Consider the following 25,049-nt stretch of genomic DNA (forward strand, 5'->3'; position numbering starts at 1 on the left):
CAAGATTTTCCCTTCGTCCCTCAATACCAACCCTAAATACTACAGCGATATAAAAAATGTCATACTTATTAACTGTTGCCTAACAGAGAAGGCATACAGAAAATTTTAATATATAAAGCAGAAAGTTTATATGATTGTGCGTTAGTCTGTCGCCTAAAAACTTTCGAACGGTAAACTCTTGGATCACGAATTTGACTTCAGCTCATTATGCCTGGCTAATCCAAATGAATGCGACCATTTTCACAAAAAAATAAAAATATTTCTTTTTTAAAAATGAGAATCTCAATTCCGTGCGAAGCCGAGTAGTGAAGCTAGTATTTTATAAATTCAAAACGTCTGATTTTGTGATCCATGTTTATTATACATTTATCTCTACTACGACCAATACACCACGCACTTAAGGGTTGTACTATGAATTTGTGAGCACTCTGTACAATATGGTATTTACAGTGACTCGCATTAATATTCGGACACTTTTTAAAATCGCATAACTTTTTTAGAATTGGTCCAAACGACTTGAGTTTTTTTTAGAAGCTAGAATATTTGGTCGGAATAGCGAAAAGAATAGTAAATGTCGATTTTTAAACTTTTTTTTGTGAGATTGTAATGAAAATTCAAAAAAAAATCGGTTAACGTTGCTCCGAGCTACAAACGTTTAAAGATCGCAGAATAAAGTCGAAAATCGCTGATTTCGGAAATTTTCGCCATTTTTTGGTTTTTTTTTAATTTTCATTACAATCTCACAAAAAAAGTTTAAAAATCGACCTTTACTGTTCTTTTCGCTATTCCAACTAAATATATTTTTTTTCAAAACGACGGAACGCGTCAGTTAACAAACTAATCCTTCTAGCTTCTCAAAAAAACTCAAGTTGTTTGGACCAATTCTAAAAAAGTTACGCGATTTTAAAAAGTGTCTGAATATTAATGCGAGTCACTGTATATAATTTTATATGTCGTACTTATACATATAGTATGCTTTGGTGGGAACTTCGGCCATCGTGTAATTAAATACACAACGAGATGGATTTACAAGGCGCGTCCAGTGATACTTGAAAATTAACTGGAACATCATTTAATTCGCGTGTAAAGCGCAGCTGTAATTTGCATCTACAGAGTGGCTAAGCATACATCGCCACGCTGCAGATGCATTTACCATTTACAGGTTGCAAATGATGCGCAGCTCCCGCGATAGACGCAGCGCGATTAGGCGAAGAGAGATTATTGTGTTACGAGCTGAACGTAATGTACATACGAACTGATTCTCACAGGTTGAAGGTTCTAGGGCATCGCTGTGTTTCGGTACACGAAACGCGCGAGGTAATTAACATAACAATTGCGTGTCGCAGAATGACGGCAATGTGTTCTTGCTCCAGTGGTTGCGTTTCTATACCGCCGTCTTTCGAAATTATGTGTAGTACGTGCATCAGATATAGTTGTATACAAATATGTCAAATTAAATTGCATTGAGAAGATCGCTTTTTATTAAGATTGTTGCCATTTGGATTATAACTATTAGGATTACTTACACTGGAATTACTTTTCTGTACTAGGGTCACTTATACATATTAGGATCGTGTACCTACATTCATTAAAATTACTCTCAATCAGATTACTTCCATTTGCATTACTCCTGCTTGATGTAAAATATTACAGTGGGTGGCCAAATTATTATACTAAAAGAAAAAGGTTTGAGACTTTGTAAGTTCAAACGATGGAATAAAATAGATGTCTCGGTTTTAATATTATAGTATTATTTTTTAATACTAGTACATGCATTTTAGAATGCAAATTAAATGCATTTAGAGATATAGGTTTAAGACTATATCCTGCGAGAAATACAATTACTCGATATTTGGTGACTCCGCCTTTAGCTTTTATGACGGCTTGGATTCGGCGTGGCATGCTTTCAATGCGTTCTGTGGCTACTTCCTGCAATTTTCGAATATTCTGCCATACTCTGATTTCTGTCTTATTTGTATCAATTTTATCCCCGCGCTATTAAAAACAAATGAGATTTATGTGTTGAAAAATTACTCACAATGTTGCCAGATGTTGTAGCTAATCAATAAATGAAAAAAAAGCAATAACATTCGTGCATTGTTACTTTAATTACAGCCACGACTTTCACAGATTTTGACGAAAATGTTTTGTATATAATAATTTGGCCACCCCCTGTAAGATTTTATTTACTCCACTTTCAACATATCAAATCCTCGCCGTACCATTCAAAAAAGCTTTCTTTAAATTGAAGACAACTTTTATGATGCACATACGTCATCAGCACATTACTCTTTTTGCAAAGAATTTTCTTTTAAACTAATATATTTCCCTGTTTCATGTGAAAATATTTTATATGAAATATCTTGCTTTGCATTTAAACAGCAAGTACATATCACTAAATTTCCCTTTAATTTTTCTGTAATTTAAGGATTAAACAAAATATACGATTTCATTTGAAAAACCACCGATGATCCTGAGGACTCAAACATGACCTTAACAAGAATGACCTTCGGGTCGTCATATTTTTCCAATTAAGACATTAAGGTGAACTTAAACAGAACACACTGCATATTTTTTTTATATTATATCCTTCCAACTCAAAGCTCGTTATTTAATCCCGACGCTACAAACTTTCAACGTTCCCTAAGTGATTACAAACTTTCATTAGACAAAACTGCGAAAAACGATTCGAGCAAAGATTTCAGCGGTTAGGAATTCATAATCAGCGACGAGGAAAACGCGTGCTGCGTCCGAGTTGCGGTCGGTCCGCGTCTCGAAGATTATACAGAAACTAGGCCAAGACGAAATTTGACACACTTCTGGCCGCGCGTTCGAATTCGAGTGGTTCCTTCCTCATCGTGGAACGCGCATTTAGGCATTATTCGAATAAATATTTATCCAAGATATTTATCCAATCAATTCTACCACGTTCCTTGAGCAATTCATCATTGATTAAACGAATAATTCAATCGAATAAATCATTCGAATTATTGAACAAAGCTAAGGTAAACGGTTGTTTATATAAAAAAAAATATAAAAATCCATGTAAAGCTTTATAACTTTCTATTGAAGGATTCTTTGAACCCAAATAAAAAAAAACATTCGAATAATTATTTAAGAATTATTCAAATAATCATGCAAAGAACAAATAATAATGCGAATGACGAATAAATAATTATTCCACCTGCCATGTTGTTAAAATAAATTCTAATTCAATGAAGAACTTATTTGTTTGCTGCGAAAAACTTATTCGTAGGTCTTGTCCTTTATTCGTCGTGTTAAGGAAACTGAGGGATGTTGGCTCGATAATGGGCGCGGCGCGTTCGACGATGTTCGGTGGCGTTTGACGGACCGCGGTGTCACGACGCGATGAAACAGCAACATATTTCGAATTCCCGCTGAGAAATCGAAATTACGTCGAATCGCTCGTTTCAAGTTCGACACGCTTTCGACCATTTAAAGAAAGTCTCTGGCAACGCAAAATTCTCTGCAGCCCGCGAGGTAGGTACTCGAAATTGTGAAACTTGAGGAAGATGTCGATACTCGTTGGTGCTTTCAGAATAAAGACTACCTTGGTCTCTGGCAGAAGCAAATCGTTTCTGTCGAGTTTTCGTTTGTACAGAGTTTTCTCAAAAGTTAACCCATAAGTTTGAATAATGGCAGTGCTGATTGAAAGGGGTGGAATTTTATTTGAATAATGTAAATCGCCTATTTGTTTCTTCATTGATTGTGGTATGCAAACTGAGAATTATTGTATCGTATTGCTTTAATGAGTAAATATTTGCTTGATTTCTATTATCCACTCCAATAAAAGTAGTCATTTTTTTTTACGAAATTCGATGATATGAAGATGTCGAGTACGCACTGAAATGGAAGGATGACGCACAGAAAAGTCAGAAAATGTAGGAGGTAGCGATTAATTCTATTTAGATATTGTGAAGATGTTTCGTCCATTTTAATGACTCCAAATGGATTTAAAATTAACTGGGATCAAAAGTGAGAAGTCACTGCATCGATATCTCACACTATACATAAGTGTGTCTCTAAAACTATTCCACCAAACAGTTTAAAATTTGTAGGGGCGGTTTTTTGTTGAAACTGCCAATTTTACACAATTTGAATAGACAGTTTTATAGAGCATAAAAAAACATTACATTTAATTTACAGTTTCTATTACAGTTTTCAAGATATAAACACAGAAAAACAGGAAAACACGAAATAAACATTGAGAAATGGTTTCACCCTGAAGAATTAAAAACTAGGAGAAAGAAATTGTCTGGAACTTCTATTGAGGTACCCACAAACCTGGGAAGTTGAAAAAAAAAATTCGATTACCGAAGTTAATAAAAGAAAGTAGACAATAAATGCTCAATCACAAATTGACCACACTAAACCTGCAACTTATCACCTTTCTGTCAAATGATCCACTGCACTATGATATTTACAAAATTACAATAAATGTTAAGTGAACCCTTTGCTCCTATTAAAAATTCTCAACCCCCTTCAGATTAATCATTCAATACCACGTGTGAAGAACAATTTCAAAAACATTAAGAAAATCTTCAACATATTAAAATTCCTGAAAGAATCTCAACTACTAGACAAATTACCAAACAATGAAATCACACCAACTGATTCAGGCGAATAATGTCTCGAATAATCACTGTGTACTAGCAGCAACTGTAACACTAAATCTCATTTAGAAAAAAAAGGTAGAAGAAGTAAGCACCTAATAACATTTAAAAAATTCAATAAAATTAAGTTAGCATTTCATAGTCAGTGTATTTTTTCTACTTTTAAATTGCATCTTCGCAACGCGTTAAAAGGGGGGGAAAAAGGACGCTTGCCCCGTTCATCGCCCCTCCATCCGTCCGTCGATTGCGCGTGCAACGGGGTAGGAGGGAAATTTCGCAAATGGACGAATAATCAAAGGCGATTCGGATCATGTGAGTGGCGCTGTTCACACAATTACGTTTTGAGTGCCTTCTCAATGGACGTCGGCGGGTTATGCCTCTTAAAGACGAAGATGCGCATACACGGCTGCATGTATGCGCCTGTGCATAGGCCCCCATCATACTTCTGGCTCCGTAATAGGATTCTCCATTCCCGTGGTAAAGTTCCCATCGCCTGGCGTATCGTTCTTCGGTGCTTTCAACGCAACCTCGCTCCGAGATTGTGTCAAAAGATTCGTGACACATTAGGCCACGGGTCGAGCAGAAATAAAAAAAAAAGCCAGCAAGATAATAGTTTCGCCTAGTGAGCGGTCATGTTTCACCTTTGCCTACCGGATACAGGATCTATTTCCACCCGTTCCTTACATACGAAGTGCCCCTGAAAATGATGGCCTCCTTAAGGGAGAATTAGGGCAGGCAAAGGGAAGTAAAAAAATCTCTTATTAAAATAGCGTCGAAAACGTAGATATATCTAATCAGACAAAAGTTACGTGAAATTTTCAATACGACCACTATATCCTCTTACGCAGAGCTAAGTCTGCTGTAACATGTCTGCAGTACTACTTTTACTTACAGCTACGATGGAATTCCATAATTCCTCTTGATTTTTTAACGCGTTTGTCTTAACTAATTGCCTCACAGTTTACCAAGTAACATTTACTTAATTAGATATGCGATTTCGACGGTATGTTGATATAAGATTCTTCTCTTCCTTGCAAAAGTCTCTTTCATGCAAAACCTGTATATCAAACTAATTATTTACATTCGTTACTTTATAACTTAATTTAACCTTTCTTTTGTTTGAATATATATATATATATATATATTAATTGGCGTTTAAGATGCCTTCGATTACTTCTTTGTACCTGGTACAACGATAAGGAAGATCCTTCCTTCTCTTTAGGCCTAAATTCTATGAAACCACATTGGATTGCCTTGATCCTTTTCTCACGAGTCACTTATTCTCTCAATAACGATGTCGGATTATGATCCCTGGATTTCTTCTCAATTAGGTGGTACCTACTGTCAGATCTTTCAGAAATTTCACGTAGAGAACTTTTATTAAGTATCGCGATTCCTGAATATACCTATTTTCTTGAAATGGCATCTTCCATCGAATGCCTCAATTGCAAAGGACCCACCGCGTAGCGCCCCGGGCATTGCCACTTTATTAAAAAAAGATCTTTTTAATCTTCAAGAGGTATCTATAATAAATGCCAACAATCAAATTTTCTATCGAGTTCATTATTCAAAAGAACAGAATTGCTAAATGAACATGATTTTCATGCATCCATAATGGCAGCCCCCTTAATCAAGGTTTATATTAATGTGAATAAGAATTGCCGATTCTTACTTTGAAGTCGATTTAATATGTAAAACTTGAACCATATAGAGTGGGCGGGTACTTTTGTGAGTAACTGTATGTCGTTGAGGATTCTGCTGTTTTTACAAAATTCCATTACGTCTTCCTGGTACGATACAGATCCACATAAGCAGGACCGGCGGAGCCCATTATGCAAGTTATGCGCCGCATAAGGGCGCCAGCCGAAGGGCGCGCTAAAAACCTATATCGCACACTTAATAATAAAAGAATCCGACTCGCACATAAACAAAATGTGAATATAATTCTTTTTTTTTTAATTGTACCTCGCAAAGACAAAACATATTAACTAGAAAACAGGTGCAGAAATTTGGGGGCGCCAAAAAATTTCCTGCTTAAGGGCGCCAACCATCCTCGCGCCGGCCCTGTACACAAGTACGTACATCGGTGGGGTTATCGTTAATATTACAATTTCTTCTATCTTGGGACTAATTTTCAATATCGTCTCTCGAATAGTTGAACCAAGATGCGCCACTCCGTAACCATCATCCGTGCCCCGTACGAGCAAACGGCCCCGTTAATTTTCGGCCTTACCGTCCCATCATCAGCCAGAGTTTTAGTGTCGCTGATAAATCTCCACCGTCAGCGTTCGAGTCGCGGCAGTCCCTAATTAAAGCGCCATTAAGCGTTACCACGAGCTTAGGTGGAATTAGCGGTGCGCCGGCTCGTGAATGGGCCTTAGAATCGGTGTTTGAGGCTGATCGCTGGGAACGGGTTTGGAAACGAGGGAGAAAGGGTGGGGTAGAGGCGAACAGAGAAAATACAGTTAAGAATTCGTCGCACGTGGAATGGCTATATCTAGCTGTTCTTGCCCTTATCTGATGCTCCATTTAAATAAGAATTCCTAATTACCATTGTGCGCCCTCCCCTCCACACGGGCCCCACGATTTGCCGTGGATCGGCGTATCCACACGCGGAATGACAACGATCGGCCGTCGGGCCGTCGTCGGCGTCGTTTAAGGGCCCCTGCGTCGACGGTTCTTCGAACGGCGTTCCTTTTTTTTCTCTCTCTCTCTCTCTATCGCCTCTAACGGTACCCTACGCGGGCATTAGCACATTTTAACGCGCGTGTAATGGGTAATTTATTACATTACGCGTGGCCGAATGATGGACGATGGATCAGCCATCGACCGAAACCCTTGATCGATCGTATGCTAACGAGGAATAGGATTGCCGGTTGACCTGTTAGCCGAGGAAGAGGAGGCAATTCGTCAATTAAAAAATGCCTTCAATTCGGGCGAAATTAATGAATTTATCGCGAGAACTTAATAATCAGGCTGCTGTAAATGGGGGAGGAGGATAATTTAGTAAGTCCTATGCGGCGTTTGGTGTCGTTAAAACGAATTAATTCGCGGCTGATCGCGTTTTAAACTGTACAAGTAACAGGTTAATGGTGCGGAGGATTTGTTTGAATATTAAGTAATTGAAATATACAGGTACGGGTAAAATACTTGTATTTTATTCGTGTGAAAATGAGCGTGGCTCATTTGAATTTGTCATTCGTTGAATTTGTTATAATCTCTAGAATGTAATACAAAAGGAATTTCGTGGCCCTATTCCAAGCATTTGGGGTAAGATCGATTCTCGAAGAATGGGAGAAGTATTTCCGAAATTTCTGCAAAAGACAAAATCTGTTTCTTGCAACTCGTTTTGCTACACGTCAAATATCGACACTAATGTTGGTCATTAAAATACAATTTGTGGTTTTATATATCCTGCACTCTGCATTCTAATTATTGTAAACTAACTTCACCCAACACGATACTGCAGGCATTTCGGGCACGCTACACTTGCAGTAGGTTGATTGTGTTTCAAACCTGCTAAATGCTGTGCTGTAAAATTATCAGAAAAAATCTTGAATGTACCTGCATACTGAACGATTAAAAAAAGATTTGCTTCTTGTCCGTGACCTTTGAAAACAATCTTGTCGCCAGAGCGCCTGTCGCGTTCCGTTGTGACATCTTAATGATCGATGAGATTAATTGTGAGTCCGCGTGATTCATGGTACTCGCTGAAACGCGATACGCGCGTTAGCAAATGTTTTAAATTGTTTCGATCTAGCGTGTGGTCAATGAACCAGTGATTCTATAACGATGTCTATCTAATTATTTCGAGTTGCATGGTAGGTTTCTCGCGTGTTGCTAAAATCTGCGATTTACAATAAAACGGAAGTAATGAAGTGCGTTAAAGCAATAGGAGCAACGTCGTTAATAATATTGCGCTACTCTTGGGGCATACGTATAAATCAGGTAAAGTTTTTGGTGGTCTCATACAACAAAGACAGGACGTTGCAATATATTCAGTTTGAGAAATCTGTTTCATCTTAAGGGGACTAGGCAGTCGAAAAATTGATTTTCTTTTATTGCATTTTCCGAAGGTACTATCTTTTTTTAATAAAATGCCGCTTGGTTTAGAATAAAATTCGCAAAATTGTAGATTTGGCAGCTAAAAACGTCAAGCGGCAACCTATAGCGTCGCCTTTGCCCAGAAACATTAAACGCGTTTCTCTCGAATATTTTGCTCTCTTCGTTTCTTCCCGATTGCGAACGAATTGAGGTTCAGATCGACTTGGAAAATTTTTCGACTAGGCAGTCAAAGAATCGATTTTTTTTATTGCATATTTTGATTTGTGCAAGGTACAAACGAGGGCCCCTCTTCCCTCAACTGACTAGGGGAATTAGGATGCGAAAAGTATTCGGGAAAAACGCGTTTAAAGTTTCGTTCGACGTCTTTAGGTGCCAAATCTACAATTTTGCGAATTTCACTGTAAACCAAGCCGCATTTTATTCAGGAAAGATAGTACTTTCGGATAGTGAAAAAAATCGATTCTTCGACTGACTAGTCTCCTAAGGGTCTAGCTGGGTAAGCACAGTGGAAAGCTCACGCAAACCAAATTGAACTCGGTGTAGGTACATCATCTTTCAAAAAATCTGAAAAAATTACACATTAATACCCATACGAAGACACTAAAACTGTAAAAACATAAATATCGTGCCTTGATAATTTGCATTAATTGCACTGTCTCTGCCAAGTATCAACCCGTTATCCTTACTACTAGGGTAGTTACGGGGTGAAACGTAATTTGCAATTTAAGCTCCATTACTTTTGTTCTAGCGAACAGAAACTTATAAAAAAAATCAGAGACATTCTACCCATTGGTGTACATGTCTGCGAATTTTTGCAGAATTTTCAGCTGCAAAACCGAATTTTATAAAATTCGAAAAAATTAAAACTGCCGATTTCATATGCAAATTATCAAGGCGCCATTGTTTATGTTTTTACAGTTTTAGTGTCTTTGTATGGGTATTAATGTGTAATTTTTTCAGATTTTTCGAAAGATGATGTACCCACACCGAGTTCAATTTGGTTTGGGAGCACTTTTCACTATGCTTACCTGGCTAGACGCCTTGTAAAAATAGGTTCTATATCTACGTTCACTATGGATGGTAAATATTATATACACAAATTTGTTACGAAAGGATAATAGTGGGTGGTTCTAGAGACTGAGACAAGCTGTGGCCCTTTTCTACCGCGAAATACAAAAGATTGATATTATGGAAAAGTTGAATTTCATAATGAGGATTATTTTTTCATTTTCAGCGAGTAACATAATTTTTTGCTTGAATACAACGGGACAAGTACAATGTGCACTGTTGTGCTACGACTTGCACTCTCGTATTCAGGAAATAAATTCTCGTGAAAAGATAGTCCACGTTGTAAAACTGAACATTTCCAGCAACCAACTTTTCAGCACCTACGCGTAAAAGAGCTGCAGCTTATTCTAGTATTTATAACCACCCTGTATGTCAATAATATATATACATAGATTTACAGGGGAAACGTGAATTAAACAGCATGAAGTGAATGTCGCAAAATAAAATACTCAGAAAATGTAAGTATGTATTTACATATAAATTAGTTGCAGGAAAGGAGATATTTTTACTTGGTAAAAGAGAAAGAATGTTTACATATGAAAAGTGAAGAAAATTACCGTTTGTGAGGCAGCGTATGTCCACAAAGAACAGAACAAATAACGATGGTAAGAATCATAGAATAATAATCAAAATTTGCAATGCGGAATACGCAATAAATTAAATGTATGACATTTCCCCTATTAGATCACTACAAGATTGTAACTTGATATTAAATTGGAATTGAATTAGGTTGTAACACTCAGACGTTAAAACAAAGAGTTGAAATGTCGAAGAAGAAATGATTTTTCTCACCTTGCTCTACAAGGTACCCGATAACTTTAATAATTACTTTAGTAATAGATTTATTTATGATTGCCATTTGCTACATTCAAAAATAGAACGAGAGAAACACAACAAGATTTAAGATTGAGCGCTAGTGAGGCAGATAAAAAAAGAATAGCAAGACAATACAAAAAGAAACAAAATAAAAACAAGCATAAAAGTAATTCGTGAAAGATTAGGAGTAGGTAAAAGAATTTCAACCGTATAATAATAATGGCCAATGGGAGTAATAGAACTCTCGATATGCGACGAGTGTAAAGTACATCTGCAATCGTCTAACTTTCGAAACCGATTCGATTAGTACTTTTTCTCTCATCGCGCGCGAATGGGAGACATTTCCTTTTTACTTTCTTTGCCTCGTATACATTTCGTACAAGATATTGGACTCGACATATTTGTCGATACTCGTATCGTATTTCTCTAGATTTCACCGACGATAATATCGTCACAATGGTTTCAACCTACATGTTTCTATAATTGTGTACGACAAGTGTTTAGTAATCGAGTACATCTGACGATGAATTACATCGCGCAGAAGTTCAATTTGCAAGCTATTAGGGAAATTGCTATTATCTCTTAGGAACTTCTCTTTTCCTAGACTTGTAACAAGAATACATGTACTCGCATTTAGATTCAGCTTTCAAAATCTTTCCCAACAAATACCTTCTCGAAACAGATTCTGCTCCAAAGTTAGAATTCTGTGTTAAATTGGGACAATCTTGATTAGGAATAAGAAGAATTTCATGCATCAGATTATTTATTAGTAAGTGTTAAATGTAGGTATTTATTATTGGGGTATAATCTTTGTGAATTTTTAATTGGATGCACGTGTATTTTATGAACAGCCAAACTCAGTTTCTTTGAAAACCAGACGTTGTATGAAGAAGTGACGAAAATGTTTATTTCACTTTGGATTATGTTGAATTCTATCATGATCACCAGATGCTCCATACAAGAGGAAAAAATTATTCAATAAAAATAGTCTAAAGATTAAAAGTATTTTAAATTGAACATTGTGTAATTCAAAATCGAGAATTTTAAATTTTTAACTTTAAGAATCAAGAATTTAAAATTTTAACTTTGAAAATTGGGAATTTAAAATTTTTAACTTGAAAACTCAAGAATTTTTAATTTTTAACATTAAAACACAAGAATTTTTAATTTCTAACTTACAAACTCAAGAATTTTTATTTTTTAACTTTAAAAATTAGAACTTAATAATTTTCAGCTTTAAAAATTAAGAATTTTTATTTTTTAACTTTAAAACTCAAGAATTTTAAATTTTTAACTTTAAAAATAAAGAATTAAAAATTTGTAACTTTGAAAATTAGGAATTTAAAATTTTTAACTTTAAAACTCAAGAATTTTTAATTTTTAACATTAAAACTCATGAATTGTTAATTTTTAACTTTAAAACTCAAGAATTTTAAATTTTTAACGTACAAGCTCAAGTATTTTTAATTTTGAACTTTAAAAATTAGAACTTAATAAACTCTCAACTTTAAAAATTAAGAATATTTATTTTTTAACTTTAAAACTCAAGAATTTTAAATTTTTAACTTTAAAACTCAAGAATTTTTAATTTTGCAGCTTTAAAAATTAAAAATGTTATTTTCGGACTGAACATGACATTGAAAGATTAAATATTTAATTTCAAACTTGAAGTAAAAATGTTTAAGGCACCGTTCCTCCCTCATACTATTTAACTTTTCATTTTCCCCGAATGTGGCGCTTTTTATCACACAAGTCGCGATCGTCGGTCTCTCAATCGTTTGCCCCGCGCGCGTTTTTGGGTTTCGCCCCACCGTGTGACAGGGCTCGTACCTCTTTGGTCTTTATAGCCCGTTCTTGTGCACGACAGAACAGCCTCGATCGCGGCTAATGGGCCGAGCTCACGTCGCGGCTCGCTTAACGATCAAGTTCGATTTCTCTTGGCACCGTGGCTACCATGCGTGCACACGCACGGTGAAAATCCTACGGTGTGCCGTCGAAAATTATTACCGTTTAAGTTCACACGTGAACGGACCACCTTCTGCGACTAGGAGCACCTTGGGCCCCTAGACACTGTCTCACAATGATGATCAACCCCGATCTTGATCCTTTACCATTTAACACTTTGACTGCCGTGTCGCCTATACGATTCGGAATAGTTCAATTCAATTTGAATTTCAATTTATGAAACATCATTTTTGGGCCCATTTCAATTCTACAAAGACAAGTTTCTGTTGAATTTTACAAAGAAAGATTTGTTGACAAATATGCGTTTACTTTATTTCACCTCCCCTACAATCTCCTTTAAGGATACCATCTTTTTCATACTCAAATAAGATTTATATCCCAGTAGAAAATATCGCTTCTCCTACTACAAATGCACGGCGAAGAATGTCCAACTTCAGATAGTTGTTATCCATTTGATAAACATTCCTACAACGGAACCTAGTTCGTGGGTTTGCGTAACACCAGATTCTCGAAATATTATACACGTGCTAGTGAAATGGATGTCAGCTATGTGAAGTGTTATGTGAACTACCATTTGTAGTGGTTGGAACAATATTCTTTAACCCTTTCGCTGTGTATTTAAATTTTCGGACGATTCTTGAAAAATGTCAATTATTATATCAATTATTTACAGCAATAAAAAAAGTTTTTAATTTTAAACTTTTTTTTACATTTTACATGTTTATCATAGTACAAGAGAATACATTTTTTTAATGCGTGGACTATAGTCGAAAAACGCAGCGAAAGGGTTAACCGACTATACAGTTATAAGAGTCATGGTGCATATTTTATAATTTTTCATGAATTGGTAAAAAACATATGTGTCCCAAAGTGTAGCCACTGCGAAACATTGAAATTACCTACCCCCCGCAGCGAACGTGTTAATAAGACTTTTGAACTGAGGCTATCAGAATGAAAAGAGCACCGCAAAATTCATAAAAAATGAATTTAAGACAGGCTTATGTGAAACCAGAATCACTGTGCACATTACATTTTCTAGAATAACATCTTAATTTGAAAGTGCCATATTACAGAAGATTAATTGCAGCTTGTTTAAGGAAAACGTATAAAAGTGCCCTGCAAATGTGCAACCAGAGTTACGTGGTCTATTTTAGTAGCAGTGAAAGTAATGCACTTCGCTGCATACGTACATAGTTGTTTTGACGATGATAAACTCACAAAGTAAGGTGTTGCTGCATTAATCATTTTAATATACAGGTTGAAGCACCTGACATTAAACTGTGTTTCTTACTATTAATTAGTCGAAAGAATATTTATAGAAAAAGTCTTTATTTTAAGATATTTTCCAAATGGGGAGCATAGTTTCATCACAGGAGTATTGAACTGATAAAAAGTGAAATTTAACCATGTACCTTAATGTTACAATAAGTTATAATTTAATATGGAGAGGCGATATCCGTGTCTATTTAATTATTAAAAAAATTTGCCTAACACGGGAACACTGGCACTGCGTTATTTCTCGTTTAGTCGCATCCTTTAATTTATAAAATAAGTTCTACTTTTTTAATTGTATTCGTAAATATTATGCAATATTTAAAATGTCATTGGTAGTGTTACCAAATATTTTGTTATTTTGATCCCCAGCTTCAACCAGAGACAGTATGCACATTAATATAAATTCTATTTTTTAATATCCTTAATAAAAAAAACCTTGTCATGTTCAGATCAGGTGAATGTCTCTCATTAATCGTATATAATATCATGCAACCATGATGGGAAATGTAGTGGTAGAGAATGATGGATGACTAAAGCTATGATTTAAATTGCTCGTAAACAGAAGATAACGATGGTGTTGCCATGTTTAATTAGAACTCTTCTAAAATGAGACAGACGTATACATTGTCCCTGTATAATAAAAAATGATTTATTCTAAATTACGATAGGTAGTTGAATTTCTATTTTCCCAGCTATAACACCCTATTCATAAAAATATTAGAGCCTCTGAAATCGTGAAAAATGTAATGTCAAGAAAAAATATTTCGCATCACACAATTAGCCTCCTTAAAAGAAAGATTTTGACATTTTTTCGTGTCACCAAAAAAAATGAAGATATTTTGGATCTGTAAAGTTAGATAACTGCATAATTCTCTACCCTTGTAACACAAGTTGAATATTTCTGTGTGCAGGTACTTCATGCATACTTTGGAAATGACAAAAAAATAACTGCTACTCAAGAAAGTAAAGGCACATCTGAATTCAACTTTGCTGCCATTTTCTCATAATGTCCTCCAAATAAGTTACACCCTCGTATAGTTTTTCAGTTATCCCTGGCGCCAATTTTGAAAACGTGGTTTCGAGAAAAGCGCGCTGACTCGCTAGGCTATATTATCAATTCGGAGTTGAATTTCGGCCTATAACTTTGAGAATATATTTTTTAAATGTTTTAGAAGCGATTTATGGAAACATTTTTGTTTCTATTTTGCGTTAGATTTATACGGCCTTCTCCCCTTAAAGCCTGGATTGCGAACTCGAGCAAAAGGTAGAATTATACCAAAAGGAATGCGGATTTCAATAAAATGCGAAATCAATTTAGCGATTAAGTGACGACGTGTGGAGTATTTCATCTAGTGCAACCTGCACAATTTCTAAACCGCTAATATGCAGAAATCTTAAGAAGAATCGAGTAGAGGGAGTGTCTCGTGCTATAATTCAGACTGTGAGAAGACCACAAAAGGAACTTAATTGCCTTTTAGCAAATACATATGAAAAAGAACAGAAAATCTTCTCAACTTCGAAGACTTTCAAAATAATTAAATAAATTCACTGTCATCCTGAACAAATACGTACATTCAGATGAAATACTAGAGAGTTCTCAAATTATATTAAACATTCATCCCCATGTAATGAATGAAATTCCTTTGCTTCGTTATCAAATGACAAAATATTGGTCATGGGCCCAACGAAGTCTCAAATTGAATTTTTAACTCTAGAACGTCCCCCAAGTGGATTTAATTGCACGTTTGGTCTTTTCACCCTTATGTAAGACTGCGGTGCTTCCCCTTCAATCTACAAAGAACCGATCGTCATTCAAATTCTAAGGCACGGAAATAAACCTAAGTTGTCGTTAAACTACAGTCTAATCACTCTGGCACGACGTGTAAGATGATAGAGAAACTAAATAGCAAATAGCAGACTTCGTTAGGCATTATAACAGTTAAACTCCTTAACTCTGCCAGAGTGGCCTTCGTCAGTGGCTAATCCACATTAGATCAGCTTATTAACCTAGAACCAAACATCTGCGAGGCCTTTGCAAACGGACAACGTCTAACGGTTGTCTGCACGGATACTGATAAGCGAAAATTATATTAATTGGACTAGCAATCCCTTCGTTCTGCTTAAATCTGCACTGACTGCAAATTCTTTTGGGTCCTATTGTGTACGAGGAATAGCATAGAAACGAGAACCCCCTGAATATTCAAGGGGCGATCTTATCCCTAGTAGCATTGCTGGATGGCCCTCAGTATCTCCAAGTTGGGAATTAATTGGCCATCAAAATGCCAACAATAAATAGCGCGTTGTGTTTATCAAGCTTAGTGGCGCACTCAGGATTTAATCTTGGGGCGTGCCGAGTTGGATGGATAAAAATACTTTTAATGTAAATTCAATAAAGTTCATTAGGTGCTTATAAATATTTATTTAAAGAATAAAATCCAGTTTTCTTTGCTTTTTACAAAATTGTTGAATTACTTCAGTCGTGGTTACTCTCCTTTCGTGATTAATCTCCTTTTTCCTTTTTCTTTGGGGGTGCCCCCACCCCCTCCCCTCTGGGCGTGCCGCTGATCAAGTACCTATACATCCCCAAAATGCCATAATTTATCGAGCAGTGCCAAGTAATTCGCATGTGCAATACATTATTTGTTTTCACAAGCACTGCAAATTCCTTAAATGAACGTTAAGCCTGTTTCACACGAAAAAATTGTGCGGCTTATAAACGCATGTAAAACAGTCGGTAAAAACAGAGATATTTAAACAATGTGGAAAAAAAAATAGAAAGCATGGAAAATATCAGTCGTGGTTTACACTTTACAGAAGTGTGTCTTCCAACCGGGCGGCCCTTGGACTTCGAATTAATCAACAGTGACGAGTATCCGTGCTGAAGTTGGCCCCACCACTAGACACTCCATATGAGGAGACAGTACGACACGAATCGTTCAGAGAAATGTGTGCCAATAAGAGAAGACAACGTTCTTCTCCTGCGATACTATTTGACTTTTTGTTTCCATAGGATCGAGCGCTATTGTGCTCACACACGTACACGCACGAGAGAGCGCGACGCCGCGCGTGTGCGGGTCTATGGAGGTGTATACCAAGCGGGGCCCGAGTTAAACGTACTATGTTCTCTCGTGCTCCTCGTGCTGGCGGGACCTTGTTTCATGACCCACATAAAGCAAGGCCGTTAACACTACTCAGGGCTCGCGAACGTATGGGTGCGGGCCACTGCGAGCTACTCGCCGCTCTATGGGACCCCACGTGCCCCCTCCCCGCCCTCCCACCTAACCGCAACGTCAGGAGGCCCGACCTGCCCCCACCGCTCCCAGCGATACGCTACCAGCATGTGCCTGCATGTACCTGCACGTACCTTCGTTATTAGTTGTACACTGATAAGCGTGCATAAGATGAACCAGAGAAGATGTATCCTTCGTGGTGATCCTACGCGTGAAACAACTGCAGCCTCGTATAGCGTAAGCGTCTATCAGCGAGAGAGTTTTGCGGGGCCTTGCGTACAGGTTCCATGACAATCGCCGAGAATAATGCTTAATCCTCTTCTACGGATTATGACGGGCCGATGCATGCCTCCCCAGCGAATCGCAGGGAATTCGTACTAATTAGCAGGCCACCGGAGGAAAGCTTGAGAAATGTCTCGAATAGCCCTGAACGCAGAATCGCGTATCCGAGGATCTACGGGAGACGAAGGAGGGGGAATGCACGATACTGGGTTTCGTGGATTTCGAGCTGAACGTCTGGATCCGTTGAAAAGAGAAATTACTGTTTCTGGGTGTTCCTTATATCGCGTGGAACGGCTCCGCGATGCCTAGCGCTGCGCCAAGAACGGCGAAGGAATCCTCCGTCTCCTCTCGGGAGCTCCTTAAATTACAGGGAATCTCGAAGTGGCGCGTGTCGAATCCGACTCCATCGTTTAACGATCGATAACGACGATCGGTCGGCGTGTATGCACGCTCTTCCCCGCCAGGGAACGTTCCGATCGCTATCGAAATTCCATCGCGCAGACATTCCGATTTCCACGGCGAAATCAGTGTCACTGTTACGTTTGCCAGGAGGCGATGCAATAAAGGATACGTAAACCGAAAGTCGAGCGGGGAGGAAAAATGTCGCGGCGTGTCCTGGGTGTTGTTCGTGCACTTATGTAGCACTTATAGGATGTGTGCGCTGAATGTGCATCCGCCTATGTATGTGCGCGCACCTGACGAGTTAGTAGGTCACCCAGACGTAAGTCAGGCGGCGAGGATGCCTCGGTGTGCGTGGCGCGCGCACACGCCAACACCAACGGGGTATTATCGTGCCCATGGAGAACTGTGACTTCGAACGAGGCTCCATGAGGCACCTTGATCTTGACTGGACGCAAGGTCCATTTCGCTGTCGACGCGCGTTCAATATCGCATTGCTTCTGTGTATTTAGTTTTGCGGTGCTCGCATCGACGCCATGTGCTGTACAGTAACCGTGCGCGTTGGGATGAACATGTCAAGAGATTACTGCTTTCTTGTACAATGATGATCAAAATGATGATTAATATGTTGACTGCCAGGGATGGGTACGTTGATGGTCTTGCCATAACGTGATATGTGCACCAGAATTGGTGCAACTGTAAGGTGCATACTGGGCTATATGAATAATAATGTATAACAGTTAGTCTGTTATATAAGTATTACTATTTGACCAAAATTTTTATCGATGGTAGGTATCCATGGCAGTCAACGTTAAATCCGATAATTTTATATATGTATGTAATTAACTTTAACACTAGGTTTGTCCATATATATTAGTATTAGTTGTCTTTCTTAGGAACCGCTTTTACTCTATGCGATAAGAATAAGTGTATAAATTCTCCTAGTTAGGTTATGGTATTTTTTTTTATCTTCACATCGTTTTTTTCGAGCACCGTTGTAAACTGACAAGTTTCTCGAAGAAAGTGAATACGGTAATAGAAAAGGTTTGATCACTTTGCATTGCAGCAGGGTGTAGTAGAAATTTTGTTAGTCTTTCAGTTTGCATCTTCTGCAATGTATTCAAGTTCTTTATAAATGGTGCACACGACAAAAAATAAGTCGTATGAAACTACCCCAAATGCATGAAAGCAAAAGATGGGGAAGATCTCCCTTCTCCCTTCTCCCTTCTTAGAGATATTTCTACTATTTTTTACGATTGATTATACGAAAAGTTGGCGCACATAAAATCAGTAGGCTGAGCTCTTAGGAGTGCGGATCACAGATACTGTAGTCTGTTGGTAAATCAGTGACTAACAGACTACTGTTTTAATTCATATTAAATCCTTCATATTTGAAAAAGTGTTTCTTAACTATATTTATATAACAAATTTCTCATTTTGTAACGATGATTTAATTTTTATGTATTGCACTCAAGGTGAACATAAGTTTGAATTTTAAGAATTTCTTATCGAAGAACTTAATAATTATCATGAATAACAAGGGTCGTAAGGAACAAAATCTACCATAGTGGATTTGCGTAAGGTGTACGCAACGACATCTTCCACGTAGAAACGAACAAGTTTAGCAGATACACTTCTATACCGATAAGCCATCGTACTGCACTAAATTTCAATTCGTGCCTCTTATATTCTATGTTAGCGATATGTATGAATCAATGTATTTGCGGCTGTACTTCCGAAAACCGGTCAAACCCGATTAGGCTGAAATTTTGAAAATAGCTTCATTTTGCATAAAAAAACGTTTGCAAGAAGGATTTTTGGCGACTCGAATTTTTTTTTGTAAGCACTAATTGTAAGCCATCGATGTACAATAGGAAATTTTTTTTAATGTAGGTTAGTCCGTTGTTGTTCTAACTGCCTGAATTACTATGACATAAATACGACAGCGATTTCAAGTGATGTATATGTAACGATAAAAGCGTTAATTTAGTAAATGTATACAATTCCCAGCAGTTCATATGTCAATGTATGCCTAAAATGAATATAACCACAACCTACAATCGTCCGAAAATGCATACATTGACTCCATCATGCTTTTATTGTGGCTCGTATATCCAGCTATCGCTTCAGAGTAGGCGCCATCTCGTATCCACTAGCTGAACTAAATTTGTCACGTGACTTGCTCTGTATTATCGCCAATATGGCGGAATTCGTATTTGGGAGTGCAGACACGAGAATACGCTTTTCGTCCTTATATGAGCAGATTTTGAGCTGGGTGAGGTCTCATTCGAAAGAGGAAGGTTCGGTGCAGCGCGCTCTGATCATCGTTTGAGTCACAAAACTCTTTTAGTGACCTAAAAATACTTGGATTCATGCGGGTGTATTTTGTCGACTTTTGCACTACTTTGAACACTCAGATTATTAGATATCAACACAATCTCGGCGAGCCATGACCAGAGCGCGCTGCACTGAACCTTCCTCTTTCGAATAAGACCTCGCTGGGCCCAAAATTCGCTCATATAAGGACGAAAAGCGTATTCTACTAAACCCATGTTTCGGGCCAGATTATGTCGGTATACAGCGCACTGCATTACCCGTGTCTACCCCCGTAAGGCGTCTACCTACAAGAGAGAACAATCGCGGTCGCTGGTCCCGTGACTCGCAGGAGAATAATAAAGAGAATGCATTGAATAACTGTTGTATCCGATTCTCCGCTCTGTCGGTAAGTTAGGGAACGACATTGAAACGGTAAAAAAAATTCGAGTCTAAAAGCATACAAAAATGTATTCATACGAGAATATCGGAAGGATTCGGAAGGTTATCAAGTGACAGAAACATATCGAGTTTATTATCGTCATTCAATTAAGAATTCTTTCCAATTATAAGTAAAAGTCCCCCCGATAGTCTTTGGGCTAGCATTTTTTCAAGATTCGAGTGGATCGGAAATCTGTAATCAACTACATCTCTTTTCAATGCAACAAATAGCCTTGAGAACATGATTTTATCGACTCGGTAATTGCAGAAATGTAAACGCTTTATTAACGTAATAACACAGAATAAATTGCGTTTATCTGGCAAATTGTGGTAATCTTTTATTCTGTTGCACGAATCTTCTGCATATTCATACTAGACGAGAAGCGATAACGTTGCCGATGTGCGAAACAGTGGTTTGATTAGCAGAATTAGCGATTCGCATCAACTCCTCGCGAGCTGTACAATATACATTCAGCTCAAGGCTTAACAGATACAGAGAACTTTTATGTAGAAAGTTACGTGTCAAGCGGGTGACACGCTACTGTTATTTGCGGTAGGGTAGCAGGGAGCGAGTGTAGGGGTGAATAAAACTACTGACGATTCGTGCAGTTTGCAGATGTCTTGTGTAGTTGATCGCAGGCAAAGAGTCTGGTTCACTCTAGTAGACAACGGTCGATGGTAGATGGTAAATGAAACAATAAATCCCTCGCAGCTTTCACGATCCGCGATGTCCGGTTTACTTAATCTTGCCCGCTCCTACTTTGTACGTGCCCTTGCCGCTGGAATCGATGTTGGCTGCACTGCTGCTGTAGACTCCCTTGGCACCGCTTACGGTACCGCTCTTGTCCACACCCTCGTCGATATCACCCATACGGTTGAACAGACTAATTCAATGATAACAGTAGAATTAATCGTTTAATAGTTGATTGAGTTGTTTCGAGTCCGTGACAGGCATACAGAATTAGTCGGTATGCTGTTTAAGCGCAAATGATTGATACTTACTCTACTCCATGGCCGCCGTTGCCATTGTAACCGCCTAAGCCTCCGAAGCCTCCAGCGCCAGCGTTTGCGTTCGCGTTGGCACTCGCGGATGCACCTGCTTGAGCGTTTGCGTTCGCAAGAGCGTTTGCATTTGCATTTGCATTTGCACTCGCGCTAGCATAAGCGTTCGCGGTGGCACTCGATCCACCGTATCCACCCTTGCCGCCGTACCCACCGGCTCCACCATCGTAGCCTCCGCTTCCAGCCCCACCTGCCCCACCTCCGTAGCCTCCGCTACCAGCTCCACCCGCTCCACCACCGCCGTAGCCTCCACTTCCAGCCCCACCTCCGGCGCCGTCGTAACCACCGGCGCCAGCTCCACCTCTGCCACCACCTGCGCTACCACCGTATCCACCGGCTCCTGCTCCACCTGCGCCGCCACCGTATCCACCGGCTCCTGCTCCACTACCGGCTCCACCGTAACCACCGGAGCCACCACTTCCACAGCCTCCAAGACCACAGCCGCCACCTGGGCTACCGCCTGCTCCGCCACCTCCGTGACCTGAACCTCCATTTCCACAGCCTGCGGGGCCGCAACCACCACCGGATGCTCCGGCTCCACCTCCAGCACCGGCGCCCCCGTAACCTCCCACTCCACCTCCTGCTCCAGATCCTCCAAATCCTCCAGCGCCACCTCCAGCACCGGCTCCGTGTCCTCCAGCGCCAGATCCTCCGAATCTTCCAGATCCACCGCCTCTGCCGCCACCTCCACCGTGACCACCTCCAGCACCAGCTCCTCCGTGTCCTCCAGCTCCACCTCCAGCACCAGATCCCCCGAATCCTCCGGATCCACCGCCATTACCACTGCCTCTGCCGCCACCTCCACCGTGACCACCTCCGGTATCACCACTTCCGCAGCCTCCAGGGCCGCAGCCACCACCGGGTGATCCGCCGCAATTTCCGGAGCTGCAACCACCTCCCTTGGAACCACCGGCGCCATAACCGCCACCGAAACCGCCCCCGGCACCACCACCGCTTCCAAATCCTCCGCCACCACCGAAACCTCCTCCACTGCCTCCTCCGCCGCCACCACCTCCGCCGAATCCTCCACCGAATCCGCTCCCTAGTCCACCACCTAGTCCTCCGCCCGCCAACGACTTCAGAAGATTCTCCGCTCCGTTAAACGCGATTGCGTTGCGTTTCGCCCTCGTCTCTGCATCTGATTCGACGTTTACATATTAATTGTGAATGACGGGCTAATTTTAGCAACCACTTAGCAGGTAAAACGCGAGACGCGTACTGCAACAACTTTATTCATATCAGTCTACCAGGTCTACCTCGTCGCATCGTGATGTAATTAAAAACTGATGTACGTTAAAAGTAATCACTGTTATTAGCAGACTAAGATTGAATTACAATTTCCCAGATAAACGGTTAAACGGAGGAGCGCGATGGTACGCGGTGTCGCGTTGGCAAAGGTATATTCATCTTACTACCTCCTTAGGTATATCTTCACCCGGGAAATATGGGCGACCGAGGGGCAAAAGGGGCAGTTGCCCTCTGGCTTTTGGGAAAAAACGTTTATTTTTAAAAATTAATCTTCATTAAATTTATACTAAAATAGTGAATATTTTGAAATTTTCGGGTTAAATTTGTAATGAAATCGGCACTACAAAATGGGTTTAAAGAAGCAAGAGGGATGCCCCACTCGCACCGTGTGTTTCATGATCCGATTCGTCGATGTCATTGCCAGGGGTTGTTTTTTCACCACTGGAAAAAAGTGTACGGACACCGTTGCCGGGAAAGGGGTGCACAGACTTCGTTTCTTCGCAATAAGAAAGACGCGATCGACGTTACGAAAGATTCTAATGTATGTACGGAGAACGCAAAGAAAGAAACGTGAAAAAGAATACCTTGTGCGTGGACGCAGACAAGAGCCATCAGTGCGAATAGCACGTTCACCCGATACCGCCACATGATGTAGGATCGATTCTTCTATTCCGCTTGTTCGCCAGCCGCTCATCTTTATATAGTCCCTCCCACTCTGATTTCCCGCGGTTCTTCCTCAAACTATGGCGTTTCTTCGAACGCGGATCTAAGCGCAAAATGGCAGGGAGGGCAAAAAAACACGTCCGTTGGCCAAGGCTAAGGTAACTACTGATCGTCATCCGCTAATCCCGGCCTCTGCCTTGTTTGCAAGCATCCTCCGACAAGCGAACGCGAACGCGATCGCCTCCAGCAAAAGCAGACGTCGTTGAACTTTCAGATCCACGCCGACGTCGGCCTTGTCATACGTGTTACCGTTTTCTCTTTCCTCCTCGAGCAAAAGCTTCCGATGCCGAAACGGCTGGAAATTGGCACAGTGAAAAGTTCGCAATTAGCAGAGGAACCCGAGCATCCCACGCACTTGCGTCGCGGCTTTTCTGCCGACTCGAAATCCTTGAAGCTATGTACATACGTAACGTCAGACAAGTATCCTTCTACTTTCTCGCGTCTGCTTCGTCTAAGCATTTTTATTAGCATAATCAAGAGACGCGGGAGTGTCTGGCATCAAGTTCACGCGCAGCGCCACGCAGCGCGAGACACCCAGTGCCTCTATTACGTGAGTCGGTTTTTTCAAGAACACTTCGATTATCGAATCTCAATAATGGTTGATCCGATTAATTTTTTAATGTTCTCAATGGATAGCTTGGGTTCGATTTGCATTAAAAAAGTGTCTTAGTTTTGTTCCTACGTGCATTACGAGCGGAGATATTTCGATGCAAAGTTCTATTTTGGCGAATTTGCGATTAAGATACTCCGTTTTCGTCAACGTCAAGTGTGGGCAAGAGGGGTGCGTGGAAAGTTCTCAGTTCTTTCGGCCCGCTCGGTTCTCTTTGAGCCGCTCGCAAAAATTCGAGTTCTCAGTTCTTTCGGCCCGCTCGGTTCTCTTTGAGCCGCTCGCAAAAATTCGAGTTCTCGGTTCTATTCGAGCCGCTCGGTTCCCTTCAAACCGCTCAGTTCTCTTCGAGCCACTCGAAAAAATTCAAGTTCTCGGTTTTCTTCGAGCTACTCGGTTCTTTCGAGCCGCTCGCTTTTTTCGAGTACTCGGCCCGGTTCGGTTCTTCGAGCCGACTCAGACTCGGCTCGCTTTTTCCGAGTACTCGAACAGCTCTAGTAGCTAGTCGCATCACGATTTTCGTAAATACACAATTTATATCGAGACTAAGGGGGCTAGCCACACCTGGCGACTTCGGCGCCCAACCCCCCGGGGGTTCGCTTAGCTCGCCCCCTTCGTTACTGGTACACTTTTTGGAAGAAACACTTTTACGTTGCGCAGGTGTTTACGTTTGCTGTTTTTTATATAGACAGAAAATATAAGCTGTTTTAAATTCAGAACATCTTTATTTACAATACTTCATTCCAAACAATATTTTCAATAGCTTTTGAACTTTGAATTTGTATACTATTTTTTGAGCGGCATCTTGACAAGGCAACATATAATTGTCCGTGGCTGAATAAAGGCCTGTTGAGGTATATTCCAACATAATCAAAACTCTGTCCTTGAGACTTATTAATAGTTATATCAAATGCTAAAACT

At 39.7% G+C, this 25,049-nt stretch overlaps 3 protein-coding genes across 7 annotated transcripts in view; 2 read left to right on the forward strand and 1 right to left on the reverse strand.

Moving 5' to 3' along the window:
* LOC143366286 (annexin B9) overlaps positions 1–25,049 on the forward strand; it is a 171,661-nt gene that overhangs the window by 118,140 nt on the left and 28,472 nt on the right. The gene's annotated exons all lie outside the window — the stretch shown is intronic.
* Dally (division abnormally delayed protein) overlaps positions 1–25,049 on the forward strand; it is a 279,160-nt gene that overhangs the window by 10,594 nt on the left and 243,517 nt on the right. The window lies entirely within an intron of this gene.
* Positions 21,088–23,530, reverse strand: LOC143378615 (uncharacterized). 5 transcript variants are annotated; one of them, XM_076830458.1, is made up of 5 exons: positions 23,383–23,530; positions 22,407–22,688; positions 21,789–22,262; positions 21,491–21,722; positions 21,088–21,372 (listed from the first exon to the last, which is right to left on the reverse strand). In XM_076830458.1, exons 1-5 carry the CDS (start codon positions 23,444–23,446, stop codon positions 21,225–21,227), a joined length of 1,200 nt encoding a protein of 399 aa, XP_076686573.1. In that variant the 5' UTR covers positions 23,447–23,530; the 3' UTR covers positions 21,088–21,224. The 5 variants fall into 5 exon arrangements, with proteins under 5 accessions (XP_076686573.1, XP_076686572.1, XP_076686571.1 ...); XM_076830457.1 differs by having other exon boundaries at positions 21,789–22,265; XM_076830456.1 differs by having other exon boundaries at positions 22,377–22,688.

The sequence above is a fragment of the Andrena cerasifolii genome, chromosome 2 (genome assembly GCF_050908995.1).
Source record: "Andrena cerasifolii isolate SP2316 chromosome 2, iyAndCera1_principal, whole genome shotgun sequence".
Taxonomy (NCBI): domain Eukaryota; kingdom Metazoa; phylum Arthropoda; class Insecta; order Hymenoptera; family Andrenidae; genus Andrena; species Andrena cerasifolii.

Coding starts and splice junctions, on each gene's coding strand:
- LOC143378615 (XM_076830454.1), bottom strand. CDS start 23,446: ATGTGGCGGTATCGGGTGAACGTGCTATTCGCACTGATGGCTCTTGTC. Junction 22,266..22,349: donor CGGAGGTGGTCACGGTGGAG/GTGGCGGCAGAG, acceptor GAGGACACGGAG/GAGCTGGTGCTGGAGGTGGT. Junction 21,373..21,490: donor AACGGCGGCCATGGAGTAGA/GTAAGTATCAAT, acceptor TCATTGAATTAG/TCTGTTCAACCGTATGGGTG.